The sequence below is a fragment of the Rhyacophila brunnea genome, unplaced genomic scaffold (assembly GCF_057557595.1).
Source record: "Rhyacophila brunnea isolate RB1 unplaced genomic scaffold, BYU_Rbru_1.0 scaffold_2, whole genome shotgun sequence".
NCBI lineage: Eukaryota > Metazoa > Arthropoda > Insecta > Trichoptera > Rhyacophilidae > Rhyacophila > Rhyacophila brunnea.
In genome coordinates, this window is record NW_028232859.1 from 26,566,151 (window position 1) to 26,581,574 (window position 15,424).

Consider the following 15,424-nt stretch of genomic DNA (forward strand, 5'->3'; position numbering starts at 1 on the left):
TATATTGTTAAGATACTATGTGTTTCTGAAATGTGTGTATTAAACAGACATCTTCTAAATGATTGTACATTTAGTGGGGCGATAAATTTAGGAAAGAATGCGAATAATAAGTATAACTTTTCAGGGTGAATTCCATAGAGATGTTAAAATGTTCGCCTGCCGCACCAACGAATAGTTAGTGTTACTGATGAGATAGTATGCACGTATTGCTCAAGTCTTATTGGTATTTTTTCACGTAGATCTGTGAGTTTATAATAAAAGATAATGTAATTTTTTTCTATAGGTACATTCAGTTAAGCGCAGAAATAAAAAATAAGTACGTAGTAGGTAAGTAATGAATTTATACACCGTGTGAGTACACAAATATATAGAATGCATTTCTAGCACGCTTAATGGTAACAAATTGCAAAGGTATGATACTCTCTGGTTTATATCTCTATATATATAAAAATCTCGTGTCACGATGTTTGTGGTCGAACTCCTCCGAAATGGCTCTACCGATTTTTATGAATTTTTTTATGTATATTTGTTAGGTATGAGAATAGGTCAACAAGTATATTTCATACGGCTAGGTGATTAGGGTATCTCTATCCAGAAAAATTTTCTTTTATTTTTTTGACAATTTTTTTTTTGTATTTTTTTTTATTATTTGGCATAAAAAATACCTATAACTCCAAATTTTTACCTTCCTACCCCCACCCTCCCATTTTTTAATCGCGATTTTATTATTTTTGTATGAACAAATTTAACCGTCGTTCGTATTTCAAACAGAACGAAATTATTTATGTTGTTGAATGACAGATGGCGCTACGTCCGAGAAGAATTCAAGAGAAGCGTCGCGTCATTTTGACATTTCATTCGGCATACCACAATGCAGTGCGTGCAAAATTTTGTACGATTTATTTTATTTATCTATTTTTATGTGCGTGTATTACAGTGCATAATGCCAGCAAGACGCAAGGGGGGCCATTTGGGCCGTCGAACGAATAAAGCAACAAACATGTGAAATAGTAGAGCAGAAAGAACAGACGAACAAATCCAACAAAATAACAAAAACGTGCGTGTAAGCATGTCGCAATTGCGTGCATCTCAATCACAAGAGGCACGAGCTGAACAAAATCAACAACAACAATTGGAACGGAGCCAAGCGCGCCGGTTCGTAGTTAACACACGCAGAGCAAATGACCGACAACGCCAACAAGTACATCGAACATTTACATCCGCTTCGTTCCTTCGTCTCGCATTCGAGTACGAGCCAGATATTGAATATTCCGCTTATCCGAAAGTGCTGATTGGTGCTATGGACAAAGAATGTCCCCATTGTCATGCGCTCAAATTCAAACATGAGTCAGCCGGGATGTGTTGCGCATCAGGAAAAGTGCAACTACCAGAAATTGAGATACCACCAGAACCATTGAACGGCTTGCTCATCGGCACGGTTCCAGATTCAAACCTGTTCCTGAAGTCCATTCGCACATTCAATTCATGCTTCCAAATGACTTCGTCCGGAGCAACAGAAATAGTGCACAATACTGCGTCAAATGGTCAACAATTCCATTCTACGTTCAAAATCAAAGGCCAAGTATACCACAAAGTAGGCTCATTGCTGCCAATGCCAAACGAACCACATACATTTTTACAAATCTACTTCATGGGCGCGGCGGTGAGGACATCAATCATGTGGATGCACTTTGCGGCTACAATAGCCTCAATTCGCCTAATGCCAGGCTCATCGTCGGCGAACTGGACGTCCTGTTGAATGAGCACAATGAATTATTGAAATTCTTCAAAGCACACATGCACCAATTGCAAAGTGACAATCACGCTATTGTCATCAATCCTGATAAAACACCAGCTGGAGAGCACGTACGTCGATTCAATGCGACTGTTGTTGACGACATTGCTGGAATCATGGTTGGCGACCGCACATCGACGCGATAAATCGTGATTCAAAGAAGAAACAATAATCTGGTGTTCATCGCTGACACACACCGTTCATAGAACGCTCTCCAATATCCGCTAATTTTCTGGAAGGGACAAGACGGATATTGCATAAACATTAAACAACGAGATCCTGTCACAGGTAATTCATTCATTATGAACATCATTACTCATTTTGAATTGAGAAAATGAATGGTTGATGTTTTTTTGTTTTTATCGGCGGTCATCGCCTACAGCGCTCTATTCCTCTTTCTGTCATAGATCTCATCCCCACACACTTACGATACATTCGTTATTTTTTATTTAACAACCAAAATATTCACTAGAAATAATTTATATGGCAGAACAACGTTTGCCGGGTCAACTAGTATATTATATATTTTGTGATTTACCATTCAGCACCTTTATATGTGTCAGCCTAATTGGGGTTCATCAAGATTTTATAAAATGCTTCAAAGGTTCCACCAACCAAAAAAAGTTTAGAATCACTACCGTAGTGATACTTTTTTTTATTTTAACATTTTTCTACACGATAGTAATTATTAACCTCTATATCATATAGATCTAGCTGACGGAGTTTTAACCCATCACCCACCAATTGGGACTACGCATTGGATTGTTTTATGTGATTTCACATAATAATATCTTATATAAAATTCAATAATATAGTTGAAATCATCTATTGGTTGCTCTTTGGTTTATTGGTATTAGGTCCAAGGCTCCGCCAAGGATGGCTGCTACCCGGGTACTAGCCAAAAATTATCGGCCTCACCGAAATAATAAAAAAAACCATAGTGTAAATATGACAGCAGTCAAACAAAAGTTAAAATAATAAATTATTGTATTGTCATCAAAACAAATACATAAATATTAACAAAAGATATAATTTTACCGATTAAATCATATAAATTTTTAATTTTAATGTAAAGCATCTTAAATCGATATATATATATCGTTGTAACACGAAAGCACAATTTATCTTTTTCATCACAAATCTCATTTTATGTCATTGAATAACATTTTTACAAACTTTAGCAGCCCCCTGATTCATGTTGCCCAGGTTTTTCATACCCCTAATACCCCGCTTGGCGCGCCCTTGATTAATAAATTGGTATGCAGCCAATAACGTGTCGCTATCGCTAATACCGCAAAGGTGCAGCAGATGACTCAACCTTTCCAGTGGCTCTGTACATTTTTTTGAGCGTGAGGATGTCTCAATACTGCTGATAAAAATGAAATCTACCCAATGAGTATAAGAATGAGGTTTGAAATTTTTTACCGTGCGGTACTTGAAAAGTGTACAGAAAATCGTACAGAATCGACGCTGAGCTTGGCCTCGCATACGCCTTAGTGATTTATAATCCCATTGGCTGCAAACTATCCCAAATCAATCAGCCATCACCTCATTGGCACCATGCCGCCTAAAATCAATATGCCATCCAATGAACGGTTCTGACTATTTTATAAAATGTCAAAACATATGTACATACTGTTTAAAACGGTGAAAAATTAGCTAATTAACTATTCAATATTATATTAAAATTAGGGGCGGGGCAAGTTTTTTTACACACAATCATAATATTCAACATTTACCTCACTCATTATTATTTCATACTAGCTGAAGTACCCGGCTTCGCACAGGGTCGCTTCGTGGTTATATTTATCTTAGATATTTGAAAAATAATAAGAAGTTATTATTTTTTTAATTTTAAAATATCTGTGTAATACAATATGGCAATATGAAAATAATTCTAATAGGAGTAAAGGTCAAACAGAAGAACACTAAATTAAAATCGAATCCAAAATATGAAAACGTTATTAATGTTATTAATATGTAGTAAAAAAAAAATCAAAATTGGATGGAACAAACTTTGTATTTTATATAATAATAATTTAGAAACCTTCGCAGGTGTGCGCACAACAACTGACAAAAGTTTCATCGCAATCGGATGAATGGTATAGGAACGCATACGAATAGTAGAAGAAGATGATTTTCTAAATTATAAATCTTTGTGGGCATGCGCATGACAACTCACCAAAGTTTCATTGCAATCGGATTAATGGTATAGGAACGCATACGAATAGAAGAAGGAGAATATGGTTGTACTAATTCAAAAACCTTCGCGGGCGTGCGCACAACAACTGGTCAAAATTCCATCACAATCGGATGAATGGCATAAGAATGCATACAAATAGAAGAAGAAAAAGATGATTGTACTAATTCAGAAACCTTTGCGGGCAAGGGCACAACACTTGATCAAAATGTCATTGCAATCGGATGAATGCGCACGACAACTCACCAAAGTTTCATTTCACACGAATAGAAGAAGATAGAATTGAAGAAAAAGATGAAGAAAATAGTTTTATCAATTCATTAACCTTTGCGGGCGTGAGCACAACACTTGATCAAAATTTCATTGCAATCGGATGAATGGTGTAGGTACGCATTCGAATAGAAGAAGAAGATGATGGTTTTACTAATTCAGAAACCTTTGCAGGCGTGCGCATGACAACTCACCAAAGTTTCATTGCAATCGGATGAAGGGTATAGGAACGCATACGAATAGAAGAAGATGGTTGTACTAATTTAGAAACCTTCGCGGGCTTACGCACAACAACTGGTCAAATTTTCATCGCAATTGGATGAATGGTATAAGAACGCATACGAATAGAAGAAGATAGAATGAAGAAGAAGAAGAAAATGATGATTTTTCTAATTCAGAAACCTTCACGGATGTGCATACAACCACTTACCAAAATTTCATTGCAATCGGATGAATGGTATAGGAACCAAGGAAGAAGAAGAAGATACTTGTACTAATTCAAAAACCATTGCGAGTGTTACCACAATAACTGACGAAGGTTTCATCGCAATCGGATGAATGGTATAGGGACCATACGAATAAAAGAAGATAGAATGAAGAAAAAGAAGAAGAAGATGGTTGTACTAATTCAGAAACCTTTGCGGGTGTTGGCACAATTATTGACGAAAATTTTATTGCAATCGGATGAACGGTATAGGAACCATACGAATAAAAGAAGATAGAATGAAGAAGAAGAAGATGATGATTTTTCTAATTCAAAAACCTTCATGGATGTGCATACAACCACCTACCAAAATTTCATTGCAATCGGATGAATGGTATAGAAACCATACGAATAAAAGAAAATAGAATGAAGAAGAAGAAGAAGATGATGATTTTTCTAATTCAGAAACCTTCATGGGTGTGCATACAACCACTTACCAAAATTTCATTGCAATCGGATGAATGGTATAGGAACGCATACGGGACAGACACACAGACAGACAGACATACAGACAGACAGACATTCATTTTTATATATTAGTATAGCCTATACTCTTCCCGCAAGTGCAAGCAATAAGTTTACAAAGTTTTATCGCAATCGGATGAACGGTATGGCTGCGCATTAAATACGAACAAACAAACACACAAATATTAATTTTTATATATTAGATTATATCCATGACTGATTTTAAAAAAGTAACAACTTATAATTTCTAATTCTCTAATTGAAAAATTCTTCTAATTTTCTAATTTCCGATCGAATTATTTTTTAAGTCGGTCTTTAACTAATATAATACTACTACGAATATATTATATTTGAAAATAATATGTATTTATAAACTTTCAATAACATTGTTTTTCCTATTTAATCAATGAGAATTCAATACGAATCTCAACCACAAGAATAACCAAAATAAATGTAACTTCCGATTAACCCTTCAAACCTTCTTTAAACGTCGATAGTATTTTCATATAAAAGTTGATATTTGAATAATGATGCCAAATTGGAAATTGGTTTTCTCTTCGCCAAAGTTAAAAATGATGAATTGAATGTTTTCTTTTTGGCATAATATCCTTTTGGCTTTTCAGCGAAAGGTCTTTCGTAATCTTTTTATATTTCGCTTGCTTATCGGCAAAAGTTGGTTTTTTTGCATTTGTATTCATAACGGTCCAATTGAGATAGAAAAAAATGAAATAAATATTCAGCATGCTTTAGCCGTTTGATATCTTTATTTTTGCTTTTAATTGGATAAATATCCACAAACACACAAAAAGCACATATTTCAATCAATTGAGCAATCTCATTCAATTAATTAATACAAAATTAAAAATGTTTTTCATTTAATAATCAATCGTAATGAATATTTATAATTTAGTGGTTGTCGGGTGCCTTTTGTAATATTGATAATTTATTATTGGAGTGGTGAAAGTTTGAGTTTTTCTCTGATATAAGAGCAATATTGTTTGCGAAGATTAGATTAGTTACAATGGTTAGCGTTAATCAAAGTTTACGCAAGTTAATTACAGCGCTACATGTGCTGAATTATTTCTGTGGAATGTTGTATAGACACCTATACAATATACACAAACATATCCTTTATCAAATTAACGAGGCAGCATATCTCTACGAGAGAAGTAAGGTGTTTCTATTGTATAATATTTGTCAACACTTTCCTACTTCATTTTTGCACCATTCATTTACAGGCATTATAATTGAATAAACAAACTTACCTAACTTGTAGTTAAACCACACGATTAATTATATTTTTTTTATTTAACAGTCTATTATATGCGTAAATATTAATAAGTAACACTTTTAAACAATTTAGTACCTAATCCATTTTTTATTCAATTGAGAATGTAACATTCTATGTAACATAATATGTTGAACATACATAACTTGAAAATACTTCAGATACCTATATATTACTATATACCTATAAAAAATAACATTTCAAAAAATACGACGGCCGACGGGATTTAAACCCGTATACCTACTAGTATCGCGCCAATATGCTTTAGCCAATTAAGCTACGGGCCTCCTACTTAATTACAATAATTTTAACTAGTAGGTCCCAAGTGAAATGTTAATCAAATTGCGTTATTTTTGACAGTCGATTTTTGTGTTTAGGTATAAATCTGAGGTGTTTTCATTGTTGTAGAATACCTTCAAAACAGGATACATTAAAGCCTCAATTACATTGAGCTTCTTTACGAGCTGTTTATTGGCGAATTTAAAAGCGGGCGTTTCTCGGTAGAGTGTTTACAACCTGCTTATTAGCTTATTCGATGATTACACTGGGCGAATTTATAGGCAGATTGTAAATTCGCCAATAAACAGCTCGTAAAGAAGCTCAATGTAATTGAGGCTTAACGCAAATGAAAGCCGCAAAGTCGGTTTAAAGATAGGTATGTCTCAAAGGCAAAAATAAAGACTGTTTTCTTCAAAATTCACCTCCCATTGTGGGTTAAGCGTAATGTCTTCAACCGATATGTTCTACCAGTGCTCACATATGCATGTGAAAATCCAAAAATTGCCAGTAGCGCAATGTGGGATGGAAAGGTGCATATTGGGCATAACACTGAAAGATAACAAAATAAACTAATGGATATAGTGGTAAATAAGAGTACGCGATGTGATAGAGATTGCCAAGCAGATGAAATGGCAATGGGCTGGATATGTCACTCGGGGAGTGACAAATTCTATATCAGCAAATTTCGTGACCGGAATAATCACAGAGCCTGTTTAATCACATATGTACTATATTACTCGTATGTTGAATAATTTAGTATTTTTATGGAAATCATGTCATTTGATTTATTTATAATAATAGATTCTAATCATCGAATTAGAATTTTATCAGTATGACAAAATATGCGGTAATACTTTAATTAGTATCTAATCCAACAAAGAGTTACAAAAATCTCAAGCAATTTGACAATATACTACACATACTTTATAATAACATTAAATATATTTACCTGTTGATTGCTTTGAGTTTTTACTAATATTTGTCACATTTTATAAGACTAGTAATAATTGATTATACTAATCAATATGCAAACTAATGGTAATTGAACTACAAGGAAATCCCAATGACATATTCTGAATATTATAATACGTTCCATTCCCATCCGTGTGTACTGTTGCGGTCTAAGAGCATTTCGAAGTCATTTACGTGCGTAATGCCTTTACACACCATTCAATACGGAATATGAATAAATTATTTATAACCTGTACGCATCTGGTATGGGTATATTACATCAGGTGTATTTGCATTAATATTGTAAACTCCTCTAACTATAATAAACCACTAGGTGCGATGAATTCTGTATAATATATAAGCGCACTGCATCATAATATAATAATTAAACAGTTTATAGATAGTATAGATTTTAAAATATTTTAAGTTCAAAAATACATGAAATGACTATTATGTCAAACACGAAAGTATCATAGCAAAATAAATTTTATATCAGACCGATTATATTATTTGAATTTTGTAATGATTATATAATAGATTAGCGTTAGTCAACTGAGTGTGTTGAAACTTCAAGGATTCTACAGTAATATGTTTATTACATCAGGTACATGTATCTATAATATAATCGTTGTGAACAAAATATACCAAGAAAGGAAAATGTTGTAGATTTTTGCGAACCTTGTTAGATTCACTATTTAAATGTCATTGTAAGTAAAATAATTACATGTCACTTGATGCGTCAAAAACGAAAGAAAATAAACGATTTATTATGAAATCCTTTCATCAAAAAACGCAGGACAATTCTTCACGTAACACAAAACACGTACATAATAGAAGTCTAGTCGTTTATTTTACCATATAAGTAGACAAAATTAACTCACTGTTGCTACTAAGAATGAAATGTGGGAATTTACTGAATATAGTAGACATACATATTATACTGTCATTATAATGTTTGTGATTTTCACGGTTATTTGTTCCTTCTTTCCTCGACGTTTCGTGCTCGTGTGTACCAGATAAGCTATCGCTGATGCCCGGATAAGTGTATAGACCAAACTTTTCGAATGGTAAAAATTCGTGTGAATAAGCACGAAGGGTATAACGACTAAAATACTACACAATGTCAGCAATTGCCGAGCACTCAATGGATACAAGACATAAATTTGACTTTAATATCAAGATACTGGAACGGAATACGGAATATTTCTCACGATTGGTCAATTTAAATGGTCATTGGAATAGAGGCCATTTAAATCCTTATAAACTCTGAACATATTTATAGGGAAGATGGGCTACGGTTAAAAACGACATGGCTTCCAGCACCGTTAGAGATATCCAATATTCTCTCCGGTATCTCTGGTCGTCACAACTGATACAGCACATTATCCTAAGAAACTTTACTCTAAACTAATCGGATTCCTTTAGACATTCTGAGAGCAACGTTAGCCTTCATATACCTATACTAACAGAACATAATATAGAATTGACTCTATAATGAGCCCAAAACGTTAAGGAAAGAAGCAAGATGTACTCATAGTGAAACTCCAGAAATCTATAAATACTTTACATGCTATATAACGGTAGGTATAAATGAATATAAAATGATTTAATATCGCTACTCTTGGCCATGCATGTCCAATTTCAAGTAGGTTGTGATCTACTATCCTGTATCAAAATTAACAGTGATCTACCATACTATATCATTGACATTCTTCAACATGAGCGACCATATTTTTCGTTGAGGACAATTAAACAATTCGGTACAAACCTTTTAATTACCACAATTAAATAACATGCTAATTATATCTAATACCCACCTGATGGGCAACGCACCAGTTGCGTTGGACGCAACGAACAATACTAGTCTTTCATCATCACAAAGACTCAATTTTCTATTCGTCATTTTGGTCTTATTTAGGGTAATCATTGCATTCATTATCAAATTATTATTATTAACAGCTTATTGTGCGATAGTAAAATAAAATTACGCCTCAGTTCTAATCAATGAAATTCTATTTAATAATTATTGAATGTACCCGCTATTTACATTTTCACGACTCAATTCTAATGGGACCCACCCATAGTGTGATCTCATGCTGACATGCCTGCTGTAGACCGTTCAATATGAAAAATAACAAAATTTAATATTTTGTTTAAGTATTCAAAATTCATTTGAGAGGTATATACATTTACAATTTTATACGGTATGATTTGATATATTATTCATATCGATTAGAATATTGCAAAAATAAAACATGTTTCATACAAGGAATCATTTGAGTATTTTAATAAAAGGTTTACCAGAAAACAATATGGTGATTCACTAATTGTATTAAAAATCAATTAGTTAATTACTACGTAATAAGTAATGTATCCTGTGCGATATTTTGCTAAATTGATAAACCCAAAATTTGACATTTTAAAATCAGGTTTAACGTACCAATATAAATTAATCCGACAGCCGAGAGAAAATTGGCTTATATTTTATACAGTGGGAGCAACATAATAAAATTTGTGTCTACTTCAGTCGAAACAATCAATTGTTATTATTGTTTAATTTTCGGAAGTTGGCAAACTTTGTTGCTTTCCATCACATTGTAATCCGACAGATGCCAGATATTTTCCTTTTAATGCGTATGATGTAGGATTATTTATCTCCTTTGTAAATTTGATGTGGGTTATCATTTCACTGCCGGAACGATTTTTCAGGGCGTATGTTGATTCATACTATTTCCCATAATTTTGCCCTAAATACTTCTGCTTCATTCTGATTAATTATACAAATAATAGTCCGACATCTTATTATTTTAGCTTTAGAAACAATATAGAGAATTTATTCGTAACCTATACCGTCTTATATTTAAATTAGTCAGTTTACATTGTATATTGAACTCTCATAATGTAATAACATCTGATCAAATAATAATCCATTTGTATTTTGTACTAAAAATACGCTTTACAAAACCCCTGTAAAGCCTGTGCTCACCCACGTCTCGGTAACCTAGACTTTGATGATTTGAATGAAAAAAATCTTCATCGTATCTATAGACTAATCAGGGACGGCAACATTTTGAGGATAATATAAAATGATGTTCTCTATGGTAAATATAAAAATTACAGCGCAGTTAATCGATTGAAATTGGGCTACTGCGCTGACTATGTCATGTTAACCGTATAAATAAGTGATAATGAACCAATAAAGAGAATATTTTCGACCAACCCAATACAATGCAGTAGAACCAATACGTATTAAAAATGAAAATAGGCACTATATACAAAGACAACCTGTGAATAAATAAAAAAATAATATTAGTATAAGATGAAATAAAAATTTATTATGACAAGTTCATTCATTGCATTTAATTATTTTAAGATGAATGATACCGCTAACTCGAGATAATACAATAATAATGGGTAGCGTAATGAGATTAGCAGTATCTAGTAACAGAATGCAAAGCCTGTGAGTGAATACAATTTCCTATTTTTATGAGTTTTTTATATGATAAAATGTTTTATTTAATCAATTTCTAGAAACATTAAAAATAAAAAATAAATATTTTTATATGAAAAAATCAGAAATTCGCCATAGAATGTGCCTTATTGGAACATTCAATTTTTATTAATTAATATGCTTATTTTATGGATCTTTTATCAATAAAATAGATTAATTAGTTATTTTAACTGTTTAAAAATTCATAGTTTTAATCAAATAATGTACTTATATAAAAACATCGATTTTCCCAAGAAAATAAAACTTTTGAACATAAACAGTACTGTCACGATACCGAATATTAATTTGATAAAACTAAAAAATATTAATTAAAAAAGTAATAAACATTTTTATTTATCATAATAATCGATTTTCTTCAATTTAAAAGTAGGTACATTAAAACAATGAATTATACAAAAAAAAATATATGCTCTTCAAAATAATTAAGATTTTCAACCAATTAACAATTTATTGCGGTTTTTCTTTCTATTTAACAAACGTATTTTTAATGTTTTTCGATACGTGTTGATTAATTAAAACATTTAAAAATGATAATAACCAGAAAATTTTATAAAATTGTATGCTTTTTATTTTTTCACTTGATAATGCTAGTGGATCTACAATAAAATAGCACTCCAATTCGCCCTAACCAGAAAACATTTGAAAGTAAGTTACATTTCCAAATGGGGAATACGTACATATATGATATTAGTCTTTTTTAGTATGAAAAGTATATTTTCAAGTTGGCAAAGCAGAACAATTATGTGAACTTTTTTTTAATAAAATACATTATAGTTTAATATGTACCTTCTTATAATATTTTTTTTACATTGAATAAGCTTTTATTTAGGATGGTTTTAAAAGGAAAGATGAATGCATTTACTAAAATGACTCATATATGATGTAAAGATGAATGAATGAGATTAGCATTGAAATGTAAAAATGGCAATAATATTCGTTATTCACTTTCATGCGAATCGCTCTCTTTGTTCACTAACTTCACGAAAGTTTGTACATATCTTATGAGTGTGATCAATAGTATACAAACTGATAGCTGTTATTTGTTATAATAAAGGTTTTTATCATTTTAATACAGGCAAATTATTCAACCTATTTCATATATTAAAATTATTCTATAAATATTGTTTGGCTTTGGATGCTTATAATTAAAAAATTAATTTTTATATTGGTTAAATCTTTTATTGTACACATTCCATCTATTATATTCGTATAACATCTTTTAAAACCTTTACATACTAAAATATTTTTGGCAAAGATATTATGTTTTTACTAAATCTGAAAATAGCTATAACAGCCGACCGTATTTATGGAAAATCAGAAGAGTTTTAAATTTGAAATGGTAGAAATAGTTGGTAAATACCTAGTATCATTTTAACAGTATTTTTTCTGCAATCATATCTGAAAAATACACATTATGTTACATACAAAATTTATGTTAATCAAGACTTAACTTATTCTGAGATTGGCATTATTCTTATCGATTCAATAAGCAATGGTTTAACTTTTGTTAACGTTTGAGTTTTTTAGTTCTTAGTCCACGTAATAATATTATAGTCAATACGTTTTTTTATTTTTAGTATTCTTATATAGTTTTTATTTTTCTTTAATTCCATAATAAATCTTTTTCAGGTTGTGAGGGCAGCTAGTCCAGTGCTGCTGAGGGTAATCGCGCTGGGTGCCTTGTTCATTTATTGCACCAACATCGCAATGTATCCCAGACCGACAGTCTACACGTGTACCGCACGTGTCTGGCTAAGAGAAATAGGCTTCTGCCTCACCTATGGCGCACTTATGCTGAAAACTTGGAGGTAAGTGCTATTATAATAACTACTTACCTCTTTTGTTAATTATTATTGCCAACGTACTGACTTTTTTTTGGGTAACAATTAATATATTATTTTATATTAAATTAAGTCATTTATGATTTCTATCGCTCACAATGGCCACGTGCCGGCTTATAAAGTCATTTTGTTTAAAGTTCGAATAGGTTGAACATGTAGCTAATATCAATTTCATGTAAAAATAAAATATCTGCTATCCAGCGGTCCCCAACCTTTTGGACCTCGCGGACCACTAAACTTAAAATCTTGAATCCCGCGGACCACTACCACGTATTTTTTCCACACTTGTTAAAAATTCGATATGTCAATATAATGAAAAAAGAATTATAATAAATAAACTTATTAATACAGATATTCGTTACGAAAAATGCAAAAAAACACATTTTAAATTTCATTTTATTAAATAAAAATCAATACAATTATTAAATTAATATGAATTCTATGTCGACATAGAGGTCCATAAAAGATTCATTACAGATAACAGAAAGATAATGAGTCCTTTGTTGCTGCTTTCATTCTTGGTTCCAATGACGTTACTGCAACACGAAGAGTCGGCTTAGGGAGAGAAGGCTTAAGACATGTGGCTAATTTAATTTATTTAACTTAAATTCATAAAAAAAAAAATATTCGATTTAGAGTTCAAATCAAAATCATTTTTTTCAAATCCAGTGACTATCTATACCTATAGAATCGAGCGTTTCTACTGTAGTGGTGTGTCGACATCGGCCGTTTCCAAGAATTACAAATAAGAATATCAGTGTGTCGATATTTGCATTTTATTTTATCCCGAACAGCAAATTTTATTCAATTAATAATGGACTGATGACGTGATAAGGTTAAAATTGCAAAAAAAAATATTATAAGAATATAGGTACTGAAACTTTTTAATAAATACGAAAATTGCAAATATATTCAAATTACTCTGCGGACCACCAAAATTCTCTCACGGACCACCGGTTAGGGACCAACGGTTGGGGACCGCTGTACTATGAAACCTTTTCGTAAGGTGGCTAAAATATTTGTCAGATTACAGAACAATTAAAAAAATCAAATTCAGTAGGTATGTTATAATAATACATTATTATTAAAATTATATTCATGCTTTTAGTAAATCCGTAACAACATATTTAAAATTTATATATAAAAAATCGTATATTCATAATATTTGCACTTCTCAACAGAGCACTTTATTCTTCTTCTTATCATGACACTCCTGACCGAGATCAGCCACCATCAGAGCGATCTTTTTTTATAACTATTATCTGTTCCCTAGAATATTTTGGTGAAGCTGCACTCTTATCAAATACGTAGGTCCATAAGCTGCGAAATTCTGCTTCGTCTTCTGCTACATTGCCATTTATCTTTCCTTAGATAACGAATAGGGAAATACTATTTCTTTGACCTCTCATAATGTAGGCAAGGGACTGGAGTTATATGGTTTAATACTACTCATAACTCTTCGGTTTTTTCTTATACATCATAGTCAACATTTGACATCTGGTAAGTTCAAGGAATTCATATATACCGTTTAGCATACATACCCCCTCCATACCTTAGAATATGCTTGAGAGCATATTATTTAGGGAGATTAATAGAAGAGGTTACTTTAAGTGACAGGCATTTTTTTAAATAAATAATTACATATTAGCTAATCGCTCGATGATTTTTTTTCTTTCTCTGAATCAAACACGTCGAAAAAAAACAAATTAAGTTGTCAGATCCAATATTCAAATAGGATCCAGAGACGGGCCCTTCTTCTAATACTCGATATAATAAATTAATATCTATTAATATCTGCGTACATAATATTATTGTTTACGTATCTTGATCATCGGAATATACTGTTTTGATTATCGGACAAAAATAATATTGATGTTTATGATATTATACAAATACACATTATTTTCCATGTTATGAAATATATATTAAATCTGTTATTATTATCTTTATTCAAACAAAAACAACGGCAAACATTAATCAAGATATAAATAAACTAAAAAGCTTTACATTTTGAAATTAATCACTTTGTTTACGCCTCTAGTGTTGTTTTCCATGCTAAATACTAATAATGTTTAATTCAAGTTTTTATTGAAGTATAATATAATACCATTAAATTATAAATAAGCTACTTATATCAATTTATTAATATAATTTTTTACAAACATAAAAACATAATATCTTAAATAAAAATGTTAAAAGCCTACATATTATTTTCTATAATTTTCGTGAAATTGTTTGAATTTGTTTTAAAATGTACTTACTTTAACATTGTGTGAAAACAAGGCAGCAGCATTGATCTCGATCTCAATTCTGGGCGCAATTTTCTATTTTTTTCGAAAA

At 31.6% G+C, this 15,424-nt stretch overlaps 1 protein-coding gene across 1 annotated transcript in view; it reads left to right on the forward strand.

The window, feature by feature from the left end:
* LOC147072116 (metabotropic glycine receptor) overlaps nucleotides 1–15,424 on the forward strand; it is a 457,878-nt gene that overhangs the window by 310,590 nt on the left and 131,864 nt on the right. The window contains exon 6 of the mRNA XM_085946632.1: nucleotides 12,873–13,051. Within this exon, the coding sequence (XP_085802758.1) occupies nucleotides 12,873–13,051 (179 nt within the window). The remainder of the gene's footprint in view (nucleotides 1–12,872; nucleotides 13,052–15,424) is intronic.